The 18,693-nt window shown below is 48.3% G+C and overlaps 1 protein-coding gene across 1 annotated transcript in view; it reads left to right on the forward strand.

The window, feature by feature from the left end:
• Positions 1-18,693, forward strand: part of col28a2a (collagen, type XXVIII, alpha 2a) — a 193,380-nt gene that overhangs the window by 50,584 nt on the left and 124,103 nt on the right. The window contains exons 9-11 of the mRNA XM_038789427.1: positions 3,590-3,634; positions 3,843-3,887; positions 11,985-12,038. Of these exons, the coding sequence (XP_038645355.1) occupies positions 3,590-3,634; positions 3,843-3,887; positions 11,985-12,038 (144 nt within the window). The remainder of the gene's footprint in view (positions 1-3,589; positions 3,635-3,842; positions 3,888-11,984; positions 12,039-18,693) is intronic.

Consider the following 18,693-nt stretch of genomic DNA (forward strand, 5'->3'; position numbering starts at 1 on the left):
TCCCATGCAACAGCATGCCAGTGGGAAGGTGTTAATCTCAGCGGTCCCTGCATCAGAGTCGCCGGGACCTCGCGATTCTCCGGTCCTCTGGGCTAGGAATCACGTGGGCAAGGGTCACTACTGGTATTTACCAGCGTGGTCCTGATCTGGTGGACTTCACCATGGGTCAAGGGGGTAACCACTGAAGGTATTTGCCCCCAAAGTTCACTTGAGGGCCACCCCTCCTCTATCAGACTGTCCTCCCCAATAGAGACCCCTAGATAGGGGGAACACCCTCCCCCCCACAGAGACCTCCGAGATGAGGGAACCCCCCACAGAGACCCCTTGGATAGGGGGAACAACCCCCCCCCCCCACAGAAACCCCCTGAATAGGTGGGCTCCCACATAGATCTCTTAACTAAAGGAACGCCACCCCCCCCCCCCCCCCCCCCCCCCAGGAAAGAGGCCCTTGTCTGCAAGCTTGAGAGCTGTCCAGACAGCGACAATGAAAACACTACTGTTGTAACACTCATCTGGCATTCACCTGCTGGCTCAGACAGAGGAAGCACTACCTGTCCATTCCTGGAAAGAGAAAATCAGTGGCCTGTATTTAAACACCTCTGATCCTTTAACTGCAAGCCATTCATTCATTTCTCTTAGTGAATGTCTTAGTGATTGACAGCTTCCACAAACACAGTTGTTAGCCTTGCTTAATTCATCTCCCTTCATGGATGAGTAACTCTGAAATGCTGTAACCCCAATGTTTACAAATATCAACCACCTCAAAGGGAGTTAAGTACATTTTAATCACACTTGATCAATTCTGCAGTGTTGAGCTGGAAATTGACAGTTCCAACTTGCCTCTGCAGGGAGAATATAGTCTGCCAAATGTAGAATCCTGGCCATACCTCAAATTATGGCCACCAAAAAACATGATAGACAATTAATACAGAAGGTTATAGATAAGTTGGTGGAGTGGGCTGATAGGTGACAGATGAAGTTCAATGCTCGGGGGCTGGATTCTCCGCGCCGAAGTCGCGTTTGGCGTGGGGCTGGAGAATGGCCGTTTACACGGATATCGGACCGGCGCTGCTGTGAAGCAATTCTCCGGTCCCTGGAGAATCGCTTGGGAATCGCTCGCGTGCGATCTACACAGCGCAGATAGGGGACCATTGACAGAGGCCACCTCCTGCGATTCTCCGCGCAAAACTGGCCAAGTTCCCGACAGCGTGGTTCTAACCACGTATCGACCGTCGGGAACCTCGGGTGGCGGCTGCGGACTCAATTCGCGGCCGCCCTGTTGGGGGAGCAGGGGGATCGATCACCGGGGGGAGCCTCATGGACGGCCAGGGGAGTGATTGGACGGCACGCACCTGCAGACGCACGCAATGTCGGCGGGGGGGGGGGGGGGGGGGGCCACATTTTTGATGACAGTCTGCGCCGCCATGTTGCACGTCGCGCCCGTCGCAGGCCACCGTCGTGCACATGCGCGGACTCCCGACCGGAAGTGCGGGACCCCGTGTCCGCAGCCAGAGCTGCGAGAAGCACTCATGAGCCCTGCCAGCCCCCTGCAGGTAGAACAAACTCAAGGAAAGTCCAGAGTGAAACTCCAGAGTTTTTATGCTGGCGTGGGGACATAGCACCATTTTTGGAGAATCCAGCCCCAGAAGTGTGTGGTGGTGCATTTTGGCAGGAATAAACTTGGAGGGACTAATAAAATAAGGGGTAAAATACTTCAAAGGTGTGCAGATGTAGAGGTACCTGGGTATATAGAATAGAACAGTACAGCACAGAACAGGCCCTTCGGCCCTCGATGTTGTGCCGAGCAATGATCACCCTACTCAAACCCACGTATCCACCCTATACCCGTAACCCAACAACCCCCCCCCCTTAACCTTGCTTTTTTTTAGGACACTACGGGCAATTTAGCATGGCCAATCCACCTAACCCGCACATCTTTGGACTATATGCATATCATTGATGGTGGCATGACAGGTGGAGATGACAGTTAATAAAGCATATAGTATTTTAGGATTTATTAATAGGGGCATAAAGTACAAGAGCAAGGATGCTATGCTGAACTTGTAAATGACACTAGTTAGACCTTAGATGGAGTATTGTGTACAGTTCTGAACACAACATGATAGGAAGAATGTGAACGTATTGGAGAGAGTGCAGAGGAGATTTACGCAAATGGTTCCAGGGATGAGAACCTTCAGTTATGAGGATAGATTGGAGAAATTTGAACTGTTCTCCTTGGAGAGAAGAAGGCTAAGAGGAGATTTGATAGAGGTGTTCAAAATTATGAGGGGGCTGGACAGAGTAGATCAGGAGAAACTGTTCCCGCTCGTAAAATGATCAAGAACGAGAGGACACAGGTTTAAAGTGATTTGCAAAAGAAGCAAATGTGATGTGAAAAAAAATGTTTTCACACAAGTGGTTCGGGTCTGGAATGCACTGCCTGGAAGTGTGGTGGAGGCAGGTTCAATTGAGGCATACAAGAGGGCATTAGATGAAGCAATGTGCAGGGGTACGGGGAAAAGGGAGAACACCTAAGTCAAGATTTTCGTTTGGAGAGCCGGTGCAAACACAATGGGCCAAATGGCCTCCTTCTGCATCATGATAATTCTGTGATTCTGAAGAGCTGGATGCAGTGCAGAGAAGTGGCAATCAGACCTCTGAGACTTAGAAAACACTGGGATTTTCAGTCTGGAGAAGTGGCAAATAATAATAATAGCCTATTGTCACAAGTAGGCTTCAATGAAGTTACTGCGAAAAGTCCCTCATCGCCACATTCCGGTGCCTGTTCGGGGAGACTGGTATGGGAATTGAACCCACGCTGCTGGTATGGTTCTGGCATTACAAGCCAGCTGTTTAGCCCACTGTGCTAAACCAGCCCCTGATTTATAACATGGATTATGGGATGGAAAAGGCAAATTCAAAATATTACTTTAAATTGTATTGTGGAATTGGAACAATGGGACGTGGATTCAAGTTCGCAAAACGTGTCCTTATGATTAATATTGGGAAATTCTTCTTGCTACAAGGAATCAACACTCTAAATGGCTTCCAGGTGGAGTAGTAGAGGTGAAATCATTTGGAATCTCTTAAGAGAGAACCAGATGGTACAATAGGGGATATTTTAGAATAATTTTGAATGGATGAATTGAGATGAGCTTAACGGCTTTCCACACCTGTGATTATCTTGTACTCTTATTTTTTTTTAAAATAATTTTTATTGAAAAATGTTGTATTTATATAACAACAACGAACCGCAATAAAATACCAACAATAACAATAATGATAACAGTCATAAACATTCGCCCATCCTCAATGAACAACAAAACATATTAACAACAACTTAAATTAACACAATATTAAGTTAAATAACCATAGACCCCCGGGTTGCTGCTGCTATTGACCAAGATACCTATCTTTGAGCCAGAAAGTCCAGAAAAGGCTGCCACTGTTTATTTTGTACTCTTATTTATTAGGAGTATTTTGTAAAAATATCCGTCTACATTTGCAATGGGAAATCTGGATCATTTAATAATCCCATATTTCTTCAAGCAGTACATAATTTAAATGATACTTTGTTTTTATCTCTAAGGGTGAAAGAGGTGAATGTGGGCTTCCAGGGACGAAAGGTGACAGGGTATGCATCCTTTTTACTTTTCTGCTTTTACCTTGTTTATTAAAATTATTTTAAGCATCATAAAATGCTTCAAAAAAAGCATGGATATTATTTATAATTTTTAGTTAATTGAAGCAGATTCATAAATGTATTCATTTGCAAAAAAGGATCTATGGACTAAACCTTTATGTGTGTGCTACAGTTCCAATATTTTGTCTTATTTTTACAGGGCCCAGAAGGTCCTGTAGGCCCAAGGGGACTGAGAGGAGTACAGGTAAAAAAAAGTTAAAACAAATTATTGAATGTATCTTAAAGCTATAAAGTAAAGTTGTCATGGTCCCAGATGACCCGAGGCTGCTTTCCCCTTTGAGGAGGAGAGCTGACTGGTGCTGATTTAACCTGAAGATCACCACACCTCAGGCGAGGAGCAAGGTTGAGAAGGCAGCTGTTGACATCTCTCTGCATCACGAACCAACTGTACAGGCAACTGAGCTAAATTGGGGCTATATTCTAACTCGTTACATGCTGACAATTAAAACCTTAGTACCATGGGAATAACTTAAGTGTTCCAAATCACAGCTCAGTGGTGTGGGGACAGCTTCGTAGTTCAAGCATTGGACTCTTAAACATTTGTGGTGATTGATGGGATGCGAATCAAGCGATCAACATTGCCCTAGGTGGTGATAATCTTCTTGAATGTTATTGGAGCTGCACTCATTCAAGCAAGTGGAGAGTGTTTCAAAGCACTCCTGACTTGTGTCGTTTAGATGATGGACAGGCTTTGGGGAGACAGGAAATCACCCCAGAATTTCCAGCATCTGACCGGCTCTTGTAGTAACAGTATTTAAATGGCTACGCCAGTTTAGTTTCTGGTCGGAATGTTGATGGTGGGGAATTTGGTAACGGCAATGTCATTGAATGTCAAGTGAGATGGTTGGATTCTCTCTTGCTGGAGATTGTCAATGCCTGGCCCTCATGATGCAAATGTTAAAATATTACTTGTCACTTATCAGGCGAAGTCTGAATGTTGTCCAGATCTTGTTGCATATGGACATGGACTACTTCAGTATTCGAGGAGTCGTGAATGGTGCTGAATATTGTGCCATCATCTCCACATCTGAGCTTATGATAGAGGGAAGGCTATTTACACAGCTGAAGATGATTGGGCCTAGGATATTATCCTTAGGAACTCCTGCAGAAATGTGTCAGGACTGAGGTGATTCATCTCCAACAACCATCTTCCTTTTTGCTAGGTACTACTTCAACCAGTGAAGAGTTTTCCTCTGATTCCCATTGACTTCAGTTCTGCGTGAGCTCCTTGATGCAAGGGCAGTTACTCTCACCTCATCTCTGGAGTGCAGCTCTTTTTTTCATGCTTGGACTAAGGCTATAATGAGTTCAGGAGCTGAGTGGTCCAGGCTGAACCCAAATTGAGCCACAGTGATTAGGTTATTGCTGAGTAAGGGCTATTTGATAGTGTTGTTTACGACACTATTATTTTGCTGATGGTCGAGAGTAGACTGATGGGGCAGTACTTGACCAGGTTGGATGTGTCCTGCCTTGAGGACAAGACATACCTGAGCAATTCTCCACATCTTCCGTCATGCCAAAGATCGCCACCTCGAGACCCGGAACTACCCTCACTTTTAATACTTCTGACATGACGTCAGCAAACTCCTGCCAGAAACCCCTCAGCCTCATACATGCCCAAAACATATGGACATGGTTAGCAGGACCCCCCGCACAGCACCCACACCTATCCTCCACCTCCTCAATGAACCAGCTCATCCAGGCCACCATCATCATAATAATAATAATAATCGCTTATTATCACAAGTAAGCTTCAATGAAATTACTGTGAAAAGCACCTAGTTGCCACATTCCGGCGCATGTTTGGGGAGGCCGGTATGGGAATTTTTCTGCATTACAAGCCAGCTGTTTAGCCCCCTGTGCTAACCCAGCCCCTCATGTGCGCCCTGTGGACCACCATAAATTATATCAGGCTGAGCCGGGCACACAACGAGGGTGCATTGACGCGCCTCAGGGCCTCCTCCCATAATCCAGCCTCCAACTCCCACCCAGATCTTCTTTCCACTTTCTCTTCACCTCCCATATCGGGACTCCCTCCCTCTACATCAGTTCCTTGTAGATCTCTGAAACCTCCCCCTCACCTACTCCTACTCTCGACACCACCTTAACATGTAGCCCCTGGTGCGGCAGGTGCGGGAAGGTCGAAACCTGCCTCCGCACAAAGTCCCTCACTTTCAGTTACAGGAAACCATTCCACCTGGCAGCTCAAACTCCTCCTCCAAGTTTGGAAAGCCCTCATCAATAAAGAGATCTCCAAATCTCTCGATCCCTGCCCGCTGCCACCTCCGGAACCTCCCATCCAACCCCCCTCCCACCTTGCAGCGAACCAGTGATTATCACACATCGGTGCCCACACTGACACCCCTTCCAGACCCATGTGCTGCCGCCACTGTCCCCACACCCTCGGGGCTGCCACTACTACCGGGAGTACCTGGCCAGTGCGAACGGCAGAGGTGCCACTAACAGTGCCCCCAAACTCGTGTCTTTACATGAGGCCACCTCCACCTGCTCCCAAGCTGATCCCTCCCCACACTACCCACTTCCTGACCATTGCTATATTCGCCGCCCAGCAATAATTTATAAAATTTGAAAGAGCCAGCCCCCCATGCCACCGCTCCAGCAACACCTTCCTCACCGCCCAAATCCCGAGATCACTGCATTTACTTTTTTAAAGAACGCCTTGGGGATAAAAATTGGAAGGCTCTGAAAGACGAACAGGAACCTCGGGAGGACGTGGATGTCAGTGTTATAGCTGTATAGGAATAGATTGGCTAGTGGCACGGCTAGTTCTGGAACACAAGTCTTCAGTCTACAACTACTTGCAGCTGTCAATCAATCTATGAAATGGCAGGCACCCTACTGTAATAATGGATGGTTGTGAAGGTCCTGCAGCACTAATTTTGTCATGGAAGTCCTCAGGCTTTTTAAAAATATTGGTTCATAGGATGTGGGTGCCACTGGCTTGGCGAGCATATTATTGTACAAGATAATCTCAGGAAACTCGGGTACAGAATGATAGTTTATTAGCCAATGCATTGGGAGAGCACAACGTCAGAGAAAGATCTCAGGAACTGACTCTGTCCGGTTGAGAAATCTTACACATTGTAGGTCACATATGCAAAGCATTATTTACATTCGAACATTGTCTGGTTTGGACATTTACGTTAAACAAGTTGCAGGTATTCATAAGCCAGAGTATTTTTCACCCTTATTCCTCTACGGCTTCTCTCTAATCTCTTCCCTTGTTGCTAACCGGCTCAGCCTTGGACTACCATCTGTAACTGCTACTTTAGGTCATCGAAAAACATGTTGTAGAGCTCACCAAAAGAAACAAGACACTGATATGGGTCCTGCAGATGTCTGTGTTCTTAACCACATCAGCATGTTGCTGGGTGATGCCTTTACCCTGAGTGTGGAATTTTCCTTAACCTTTCTAAAACACTATAAGTTCTTTATAAAACACTCCAAGGTTATTTGCCCGAATAAATCATTGTAACTAAACCATATTCATGAGTTCTTCTCTTACAGCAGCATTTATTTTTCAATAGAAGCAAACACTACATCAGCATCTATTGCCCATCCCTAATTTCCCTTGAGAAGAAGGTGGTGGCGCCCACGGGGCGCACATGTCGGGCGGCGTTAAAGGTGGGCCGCAGAAGGTCTGATGGGGGGGATGATGGCGGCGCCCACGGGCCGCACGTAGGCTGTGGGATCAAAAATGGCGGTGCCCACGGGTCGCACGTGGGGGATGCATGAACAATGGGCCTGGATACAGCGGCGATTGACCTGGCCTGGCACACCGCAGTGAAACGCCCCTTCTTCCCCCAGGCCTTGCAGCTTGCACTCCGCACCGGGCAGCACTGCCGGGGTGTTTTGTCCGCCCGCAGAAATAGCACTTGGGGGCCCCCCTGGGGTTGGCTGGCTGCCGCGTGGCGCAGGCTTGGCGTTGGCTGAGGGCGGCCACTGGTGGGATCCACGATGTCCACGAGGGGGGCACTGTGCATTCGGGGGCGTATGCTTGTACATTACAGGAGGCCACCGTTAGTGAGGTCACGAGTTGCTTGTTCACAGCAAGGTCGAGCGCACCCCCTTCTAAAAGGCGCTGGAGGATGTACGCCGAACCCATGCCCGTAACGAAAGCGTCCCTGAGTAGGAGTTCAGTATGTTCAACAGCCAAAACTGCCTGGCAATCGCAGTTCCTCGCCAGGATGCGCAGGGCACGCCAGAAATCGTCCAATGACTCATCGGGGAGTTGTTGCCGCGTGGACTGGAGGTGCCTGGCGCAAAGTTTGTTGATCGGCCGGATGTCTCGCTCGACCTGACCCTTTCAGAAGCGCCATGGCCTCAGTGTAGTTGGGCGCATCCCGGATAAGGGGAAATATATCAGAGCTCACCTGTGAGTACAGGATCTAGAGTTCCTGTGCTTCTGAGGGTGGTTCTGGCGCTGATCCGATGTAGGCTTCAAAGCAAGCTAGCCAGTGGTCAAAAGCCGACATGGCGTTGTCTGTTTGAGGCTAGAGCTGCAGGCGATTTGGCTTGATGCGTAGTTCCATCGCTGTAAAATCTCTTCTTAATAAATTGATGCACTATCAATGACGACGAGACGAGAGTAGAGAGTAATCGAGGCTTTATTAAGCAGAGATGTGTGGCCTCCTGCAGCTGCTGCCGAAATGGCTGCAGCTCGGTGAGCACACACATTTATACTCTGCCTACTGGGCGGAGCCAGCAGGCTGGGATCTACCCTCGTACCTGTAGTACAGGAGCCTTACCGTATTACCTCTCATATACGTATTATGTACAAACAGTGGAGACTACCACACTAGCCAGACCGGCTCCTCTGAGATCGAGCCACCATTTTGAAAGAGTGCCCCGATCTTTAAGAAGGCTTATGGGTTCTCCCCACCCATGGGCAATGTCACCCCTCCACACACATGGGTATTACCCCACACCCACCCAAGTGATGGCACCCTGTTATGGGGTAGCTGAGAGACCCCCTTTTCAGGCCTTCCCACTCCCCTTTTGGGCCCTGCTTCCAGGACTCCCACTTTTCACTCCCCCACAACCTTCCAGAGGCCCCTTCATACCCGCCCTGCACCCCCCTACCAGTCATACCCCTCCTCCACACTCCTTTCATGGGCATGGCTCCCCCAGGCTCTTGGCAATGGCATCCTGACACTGCGACCCTGGCAGTGTTAATGTCGGCTTTGCAATGCCGTCTGGGGTGCCAGCCTGACAGTGCCGAAGTGCCCACATTCCAGCGGGAGGGCCAGGAGCCACCTTGCCCTGTCCCTGACCACCCAGGGGCCGCCGATGGCCCAGGAGACCTCCTACCCCCCCGCTCCCGGGTGACGTTCCTCTGGTCCACGTTTGTGTGGACCAGCACTGAATGGCACCAGGCTGGAGACTCTCTGGAGAGGTGGTTAGATGTCGTCAGCATGCCTCAGTGGGTTTAAAATCAACTTAGGCACACAAGGCTTGGTCATGCCCATTGTGGACGTGATCCTGATCGTGACGCCTCGCGAAGTCTGGATAGATCTTGCGAGGGGCATGATTCTCTAGCTTAATTGCACTCTCGTTCGAGCAAAACGAGTTAGGCGGAAGAGGCTGAAAACAAGAACCGTGCCAAGCGGCAAACAGTTTGCGATGCAACAATCCCGCCCCCCTAGGCTAAATCGGGATCTCGCCGCAGCATGGCGAGAAACCAATAATCACCACTTAAGCCCTGTTTCCATACAATTAAAGGGAGCCAACCCATATCCAACGGCCTCCCGTCATTTATCGGCCTCCCCAGCAAGTGCTCACGCTGGCGCCTATTAATACTCCTTTTGAAAAACATGAACCTGACGGAAGGGATTCTGTGGGCAGCTGAGGAAGTGAAGAGCCATCTTTGCTCACAGGCAAAGAGCCCAGGGTCACTGGGCTTGCCACCCCAGAGTTCGGCGAGGAGTGGGAGAACCTCGGCTGGGGGAGGGAACCCCAGGGGAGTGGGGGACCCTCCGCAGAGGTGGAACGCCATGGGAGGGTGGGGGGGTGGGGGGAAATACAGGGGCTACCGCGTATGGCACCACCATGCCTACCCCTGGATTGTGTGTACCCATTCCGGGGCAACCAATGTTCTTGCCTGTCTGCCACACCGACCACCCATAACCCCCATCGACTGCCGAGGCCTCTGACTGTGCAACTGAAGGCTATTGCTTATAGGGAATTGGCAAACGTGGTTAAGTGAGCACTTCACACAAGCCAAATGGATCCCTGTAGGTGGGCGGGCCATGTAGCAAGTGGGAGTCATTGCCTAGCATCCCAATCAGAACGTGATGCATGGACACTGTGCCTGAACACTAGGATGTAACACCACACCCGCAGCAGCCAACATCCGAACCCCCAGGGGATGTTTTACATCACTCCAGGGTGCTGGGACTGTGTCGGCTATGTCAGCTGGTCACTGTCATGGGCAGGGGGCGATGATAACCTGTAGAGAGCTGAGTGCCGGTGCTCCGCAATCTGTGCCATAGTTTGACCCCTGCCTGTCTGCTGAGTGATCGCCCACACCCATCACCTGCACGCCGTGTGCCTGGGGAGTGGGGGAGATGCCTGGAGGGTTGGGCCAAGGGTTCGGAGGTCAGCCCACATTGCTGAAGAAAGTGACAGAGGTGTCATACTGGCTGTGCACAAGGATGTTTAATGCGTTATACAATTCCCCACTCTCCCAATGGTGCCTTCCCCCTTACTCCTTACCTACTCTCCCTCCCCTGGTGCACCCAGTGATCCTCAATGTACTTAGCCCTTCTAGCTCTACCGCTACATCTGAAGTGGAGACAGACAGCTGCTTACATCGTCCCTTGGCCGTCGATGACCCGGGCAGGTGTCCTCGGGGGGCTTTGGGGCTGGAGGGCCCCAGTGCAGTTGTCGGCGGCATATGCACAGCTGTGCTGCCCTGTCCTGCATACTGACTGTGAGATACTGCCTCATTAGAGGGTTGGAACGGTGGGGGGGAGGGGGGTTCGGTCTGGCTTGGCACCCAGCACCTCTCCTTTCGGTCGGTGCCCAAAGGACCCTGGGGTTCACCTTGAGACGGAGGGGCAGAAGACCTCCGACTGCTGTCCCGCCTGAGGGTTCCTGCCTCCGCCTGATGTGCATCATCAGCTGTGTGGTGCCCACTAGATTGTGCCGTAGAGGCCTGACCACTAACATTTTCCACTGAGGTGCGTGTATCTAAACCGACTCGATCATGTCTTCTTCGGAGCTCCCCACCAAGGTGGTCTCCTGGGAGGCTGGAGTGGGCTACCCAGGATGGGGCGCTCCATCGGCTGCAGGACCTGCAGGAAAATGGACATGTGGTCAGTGGGAGGGATGGGTCAGTCAGTAAGGCGATAACAACTCACTTTTGATAGGTCCCCCAGGTGGGACCTAGTGGATCCTCACTTCCGCAACTTCCACCAACCTCTGCGTGGGTGATAGCTCTGTCCTCTGCCACCCCAGTCACCTCCAGGGCCCGCTCCTCGAAGGAGGACAAGATTTTTATGCCCGGCATGCCTCCGCTAGTCTGGGCCCTCTCCCGACGATTGTGGGAGAGCTTTTCCTGAGGAGAAACCGAGAGGGCATCATTAGCCACATTCATGGTTCACAGTGGCGGGAGGAGGTGTGTGGAGGAATGGTGGTGGGGGTAGGGTTGAAGGGAGTGGGCGATGAAAGGACGGTTGAAGGAAGAGGGGATTGAAGGGAGAGGGGGTGGAGGGAGGGCTGGGGGCTGCAGGAGAATTGGCAGGGGTTGGATGCTCGTGTGGGGGCAGAAAAGTCTCGGGATGGGGGGGGTGTCGGTGGGTGTTGGTGTCTATCAGAGTGGCAATCTGACACGGAGTGTCACTCAGAGGAAGTCTGTTCCTATTTAACTATTAGACCATTTTTGAAATTGGCATTGCGTAAAACATCTGATGATCTGATGTGAGACTTGTTTGATGCTTTTTCAACTTGTGACATGAATTATATACTAATCATTTAATAAGTAAATATGCGGGGCTGTTTAGCACAGGGCTAAATCGCTGGCTTTGAAAACAGACCAAGCAGGCCAGCAGCACGGTTCGATTCCTGTAACAGCCTCCCCGAACAGGCGCCGGAACGTGGCGACTAGGGGCTTTCCACAGTAACTTCACTGTGAGTCGTGACAATAAGCGATTTTGATTTCATTTCATTTCTCAATTCCATGGAACAATTTGAAACAAATTCTGCATTATGTTGCACTAACATTCATAATATGCTTTCTGTTTATTTTGTTACATTTTAGGGTTATCCTGGATCCCCTGGGGACCAAGGAAGTGCAGGTTTTCAAGGAAAGAAGGTAATTTTATTTTAGATTTTGTCAATTAAAACACAAAGAAAGCATGAAAAATGAAGCTCAGTTCATGTTATCAGCATCGGCCTTCTGCCAAAGCCTGAATTCATTGTAAGGTAAATAATTTCATTTTTGCCTTCAGCATTGCCCATTTTTATTATGTAACTTTACAGTTTTATTGAAGAATCTGATTAGGACTGCAGCTATATTGTTGTCATTTGTTTACTGTCTGAAAAGAGCTAACAAGGAAAAGATCCAAAATACGGAAACATGGTTGGTTGTTTGAGTGTTTTGCATAATTTATGTGCAACATCTTGGTATTAGGACCCGTCCTTTCCCTGATATATATTAATGATCTAGATCTTGTTGAGCAGGCAGCAATTTCAAAGTTTGCGGATGCTACAAAATTTGAGTACATCAACTGTGAAGAGGACAGTGTGGTACTTCAAAAGGGCATAGACAAGTTGGTGAGTGGGCAGGAGGTGGGAGATAAAGTTCAGTGCAGAGAGGTGTCAGGTGATGCAGTTCGGTGGGAAGAACATGCAGAGATGATGTATGACAAGGCGTAAAATTCTAAACGTGGTCCAGGAGCAGAGGGACCTGAGTGTATGTGTGCATAAATATTGAAGGTGGCAGGACAGGTGGAGAGAGCAGTTAATAAAGTATACGTTTGAGGTGGGTATTATAGTAGGACAGCACAGTAGCACAGTGGTTAACACTGTTGCTTCACAGCTCCAGGGACCCAGGTTTGATTCCTGCTTGGGTCACTGCCTGTGTGGAGTCTGCACGTTCTCCTCGTGCCTGCGTGGGTTTCCTCCGGGTGCTCCGGTTTCCTCCCACAAGTCCTGAAAGACGTGCTGTTAGGTCATTTGGACATTCTGAATTCTCCCTCCATGGATCCGAACAGGCGCCAGAATGTGGTGACTAGGAGTTTTCACAGTAACTTCATTGCAGTGTTAATGTAAGCCTACTTCTGAAAATAAAGATGATTATTATTATATAGTATTCTGGGCTTGATTTATTGCGGCACAGAGTTCAAGAGCAAGGAGGTTAAGCTGAATTTATACAAAACACTGCATAGACGTCAGCTGGAGTACTATGTACAAATTGGTGAGGTTGAGGCTGTTCTCCTTGGAGAGAAGAAGGCTAAGAGGAGATTTGATAGAGGATTTCAAAATCATGAGGGGGATGGACAGAGTAGATAGGGAGAAATTGTTTCCGCCTGTAAAAGGATCAAGAACAAACGGCACAGGTTTAAAGTGAGTTGCAAATGTGATGTGAGAAAAAATATTTTCACACGAGTGGTTTGGATCTGGAATGCACAACCTGGAAATGTAGTGGAGGCAGGTTCATCGAGGCATTCAAGTAGACAATCGTGCAGGGCAACAGCACTGAGTCGTAAGGTTCGTTTGGAAAGTTGGTGCAGACATAATGGCCCAAATAGCCTCCCTGAGCGCTGTAACAATTCTGTGAGGTTGAAAGGTCATAGAATGCCTACAGTACAGAAGACGGCCATTTGGCCCAAAGAATCTGCACCGGCCTCTGAAAGAGCACCTTAGCTAGACCCACTCCCCCACCCTATCCCCGTAACCCCACCTGGCCTGCAAATCCCAATTTAGCGTGGCAAATCCACCTAACCTGCACATCTTTGCATTGTGGGAGGAAACCAGGGCACCCGAGAAACCCCACGCAGACACGGGGAGAACGTGCAAACTCCAACAAACAGCCAAGGCCAGAATTGAACCTGGATCCCTGGCATTGTGAGGCAGCAGTGCTAACCACTTTGCCACCAGTCAAAGTTTCTGGAGTGCAGACTCATTTGTAGTACTTGACACAGGACATCTTTTTTCACCGTTGAATCAATATCTTATGGTACTGAAGAATGCTTTCATTTTTTAAAAATTTGGTGTACCCAATTCATTTTTTCCAATTAAGGGGCAATTTAGCATGGCCAATCCACCTAGCCTGCACATCTTTGGGTTGTGGGGGTGAAACCTCGCAAACACGGGAAGAATGTGCAAATTCCATACGGACAGTGACCCAGAGCCGGGATCGAAACTGGGACCTCGGCGCCATGAGGCTGCAGGGCTAACCCACTGCGTCACCGTGCTGCGCTGAAGAATGCTTTTATAATTATGTTAATCTTTTCCATGTATTGTTTAAAAATTTTTGTCTGATATATGTGTGCTGGTACCCTTTGATCCTCCACATACCTCTGCCAAACTTCTACTGCTGCACCACAGAATCTAGCATTTCCTCCAGTCTGACTCTGTATTAGGTTGACTTGTTCTGCTTTCTCAAACAGACACTGATCCCTTTAATCGGTTGCTGGTAATTAAATACTGGTAGCAGTATTCCAAGATTAGAGTTTGAATGGGAATGGACATGTGCCACTGGTCAGGTGAAAGTTTTTGAATTCCCTAACTCTGCCATCACAATTTTGTTTTGTCCTCTGTTGTTTGAGACCGTTACTAGAAATTTTCATGTAGATTTTCCGATTGGCCACATCAGTTAGTGCAGTAGCTGACGAAAAGAACCGCTGAGGAAATTTCAGAGAGTGACAGGCTCTCAATTAAAACACTATTGGTATTCAAAATTGATCCATCTTTACGATTCCTGGGATTGAAAGAAAATTGAGCATACTATTTTCCATTCTTTCTCCAATGATGCAGATACTGAACTAATATTTGAATGCAGACATCCCAACACACTCCCGGTGACTCAGTTCGTAAACAAACTGGCCAATACAGAGCCTAGCCTTACAGATGATAAAGTACCCAGCTTCATTCGCCAGCCTGCTATTAGCTGTGTTGTCTGGGGTATTGACCACTACAATTAACCTCAGTGCTATAATTTAGAGAAATGGAAAATGTCAGCCTGTGCTTCATTGCTGATAGTTATGGAGGTTTAGAAAATGCATCTATTGTAGCTGTTGAGTGCTCACAGGATCAGGGTTCACTATTTCTCCCTATACCATCTGTTGCACTTCAATTGCCTGCGGATACCATTCATGTGAATAATGAGACTTTAATCCAATTGCATTGTCCTCTTTGAAGGGGTAGAAGATGCGTGGGAATGTTGCGGGGTGGGGGGGCAGCATACCAGATTCATATGTTTTGGTCCTTTCCAAAGCTGGAGGATTACTGGAAGGAAGTGTTTAGGGTAATCTCTAAAGTGGTGCACATGAAACTGGACCCGGGCCCTCGGGAGACTATATTTGGGGTTTGGACCAGCCGGGGTTGGAAACTGGCGCAGAGGCAGATGTTGTAACCTTCGCCTTGTTGATCGCCCGAAGGCGGATCCTGTTAGGGTGGAGATCAACCTCTCCACCCTGTGTCCTGGCGTGGCAGGGGGACCTGCTGGAATTCTTGATGCTTGAAAAGGTCAAATTTGAACTGAGTGGAAGGATAGAGGGGTTCTACAATTCATGGGCGTTATTCATTCTGCACTTTCGAGAATTGGATCACATCGGACATTGTGGGGGGCGTGCTGGGAGGGTTGGGGGGAGGGGGACTGTATATGTTAATGGTGATTATGGGTGATTCCTGATTCCTTTTTGTCATTTGTTTATGTTATCATGCCTGCTAATGTCTGGGGTTTGGTGGGAGGATGGGATCGTTGTTATCGATATGGCGATTGACATTACATTCATTACTGATTATTGTTTATTGTTGGGTGTAAATTTGGGAGAAAATATGAAAAATGAGAATAAAAAATATTTTAAAAAGTAATTGCATTGTCCGTGGAACAGTATGCCAATGCGAGGGAATAAGAAAAGGAAATAGGGTCTTGTGTTTTCTCACTGTGGCGCTAACAATTGCACTCAAAGACGAGAGACAAGTACAATCGAGGCTTTATTGCTGTGTGATGCTATTGCTCCGTCTGCAACTGTAGACTAGAGTCTGAGTGACTCACACGCATATTTATACACAAGCTCCCTGTGGGCGGAGCTAGCCGGCATGGGCTTACCGGAGGAACCTGTATTACAGGTACAGCCATACATCCCCCGACTGCAAGTATGCATATCTACGGTGGTTATCACCACATTCACCCCCTGTAAAAATGAGTCCGGCGGGGGTGACGTGTAACTGTAATACAAAGGATGAAATATGTACAAAAGGGTTCAAACAAAGAAAACCAAGAGTCCATCCGGTTAGCAGGTTACAGGTTGAGCCGAACCGGCGGTCGAACGTTCCGCTGTGATCGGCGTAGCTGTGGTGGCGACGTCAGTGCAGGTGCTGGCGGTGTTGGTGCTGGCTGCTGGCTACAGTTGCAGCCGGAGGAATAGCATCATACAGCAATAAACTGTGGCGCTAACAATTGCACTCAAAGACGAGAGACAAGTACAATCGAGGCTTTATTGCTGTGTGATACTATTCCTCCGGCTGCAACTGTAGACTAGAGTCTGAGTGACTCACACGCATGTTTATACACAAGCTCCCTGTGGGCGGAGCTAGCCGGCAGGGGCTTACCGGAGGAACCTGTATTACAGGTACAGCCATACATCCCCCGACTGCAAGCATGCATATCTATAGTGGTTATCACCACACTCACTGAATGAGTATATCTTTAGGAGATGGTCCGACAAAAGCTGGTTTAGTAGTAGTTCAATCTGTTGAGAATTTGGGGTTTTGTGGAGAAAATAGGAGTTTGCATTTCAGAGCACTGGCCACATCAACCTGTTACTGAGGGCTATCCGATGTTGTAAAGAGGATAAAAGTTGCTCCATTTCAGGTCGCATTGTAAAACCAGTGATAGTGCTTTAATGATACATTTGACTTGGTTTTTGTTGAATAGAAAAATATTTGCAGCAGGAGTCACATCGATGTCACATTATATGCTTTCACTCAAAGTCAAGGGATGGATTTTTCCAGACCATCATGCTGGCAGGATCTTTCAGTCCTGCTGATGTAAACGGAGTTTACAATGGCACACTCGCCCCGCCGCAGGGGAACCTGCCTGGGGAGCGGGCGAGGGGGGCTGGAAATGTTTGGCCAAGATTATCCCCGGTGGATGAAATTTTCCGAAATTTATTCAAGTGCTAGCCGGGGGGCTGCACACTGGTTTTCTTGCCCAACAATGCAGCACTTAGAGCAAATAAATGCTGCAGGCGTCTGATACCGTAACGTTGGCGGTAGGGGGGGCGATGTCGGCGTCACCGAGATCAGGAGAGGTGCCCCAATCTGCCTCAACTACCCTCCCTACACAAGCACCAGGGCAAGCCCTCCCCACCCTCCCCACTATGCCAGGTGGCCATGTCAGGCCACATGTGTGTGTCTGGCAGATTTCTTTCAACAGCTCCATGTTTTTAAATACTGTTGTAAACCTCACTGATGTAACATCACATCGGCGAGGAGGGAATTGTAAATGTGGGGGGACCATATGGCAGGGAAACCCACAAATCATATTAAAATGTATTGAAATGAGGTTCCAGGCCTTTCTGGGTGGGAGCCTTGTTATGTCACCGACGAGGGGAGGGGAAAATCTGAAAATGTGGTCTCGCCGGCAAGAATCCTGTTTGCTGGGTCTCGGGAGGTTTTGCGCCCACCTCGCTGTTTGTGTTCGCAGAGAACGTGGACGTAAAATCACCCCCAGTGTGTTTGTTCTGTTACTTGCATTGTTATTACACTGATCTAGACTGTCAGATTTCCTGGAAATTTCCAGTCCACACTTCTGTTAGACAAGTGTGTGTAATTGTAAATAATCTGAAGACATGACGGAGCGATATTTGCCAATAAAGAAATAAAGTATTGCAGAGCCTGTAAATCTGAAATAATAATAGAAAACAACAAAATGGCACAACGAGGTCTAATTTCCTTCCCAAAGGGTTGTTGGGCCTGTCGATGTGTTATTGATGCTTTTTAAAGAACATTTATCATGTTCTGTTGCCTGGAGCTACAGTGGCAGAATCTGGCTAGACTATTTTCTCTGATGCTATCATTTTTGTTCCTTTCCCCACTTCTTTTTTGCATTTAACAATATATCCTTAATAAAGTATGCCAATTAGAGACTACTTACCCAATTTATTTCAGAGTACAATTATGTGCAAAGCTGGTTATTCAGCACTGGGTACAAATGTATTTTTCTTGAATATTGAAAATGAATTAAAAGCTGGCACCAGATTACTCAGGCTTCATTCATCGTAGTGTAAGTCAGTGTCATGCCACAACATACTCTCATGGAAAAAGATGGCCGGCACAGTGGCTAGCACTGCTACCTCACAGCTCCCGGGTCCCAGGTTCAATTTCAGCCTCAGGTGACTGTGTGGAGTTTGCACTTTCTCCCTGTGTCTGCATGGGTTTCCTCCGGGTGCTCCAGTTTCCTCCCACAGTCCAAAGATGCGCAGGCTAGGTGGATTGGCCATGCTAAATTGCCCCTTAGTGTCAAAAAGGTTAGGTGGGGTAACTGGGTTACGAGGATAGGGTGGAGGTGTGGGCTTAATTTGGGTGCTCTTTCCAAGGACCAGTGCATGCTCGATGGGCCGAATGGCCTCATTCTGCACTGTAACTTCTATGATTCTATGATTAAGGCAACTTTAAAACAATTATTCTTCATTAAGACACCAAAATGGAGGGCTAAAACTCGCAGTAAGAAGTCTTGCAACACCAGGTTAAAGTCCAACATGTTTGTTTCTATCACTAGCTTTTGGAGCACTGCTCCT

The sequence above is a fragment of the Scyliorhinus canicula genome, chromosome 2 (genome assembly GCF_902713615.1).
Source record: "Scyliorhinus canicula chromosome 2, sScyCan1.1, whole genome shotgun sequence".
In the NCBI taxonomy this organism is placed as follows: domain Eukaryota; kingdom Metazoa; phylum Chordata; class Chondrichthyes; order Carcharhiniformes; family Scyliorhinidae; genus Scyliorhinus; species Scyliorhinus canicula.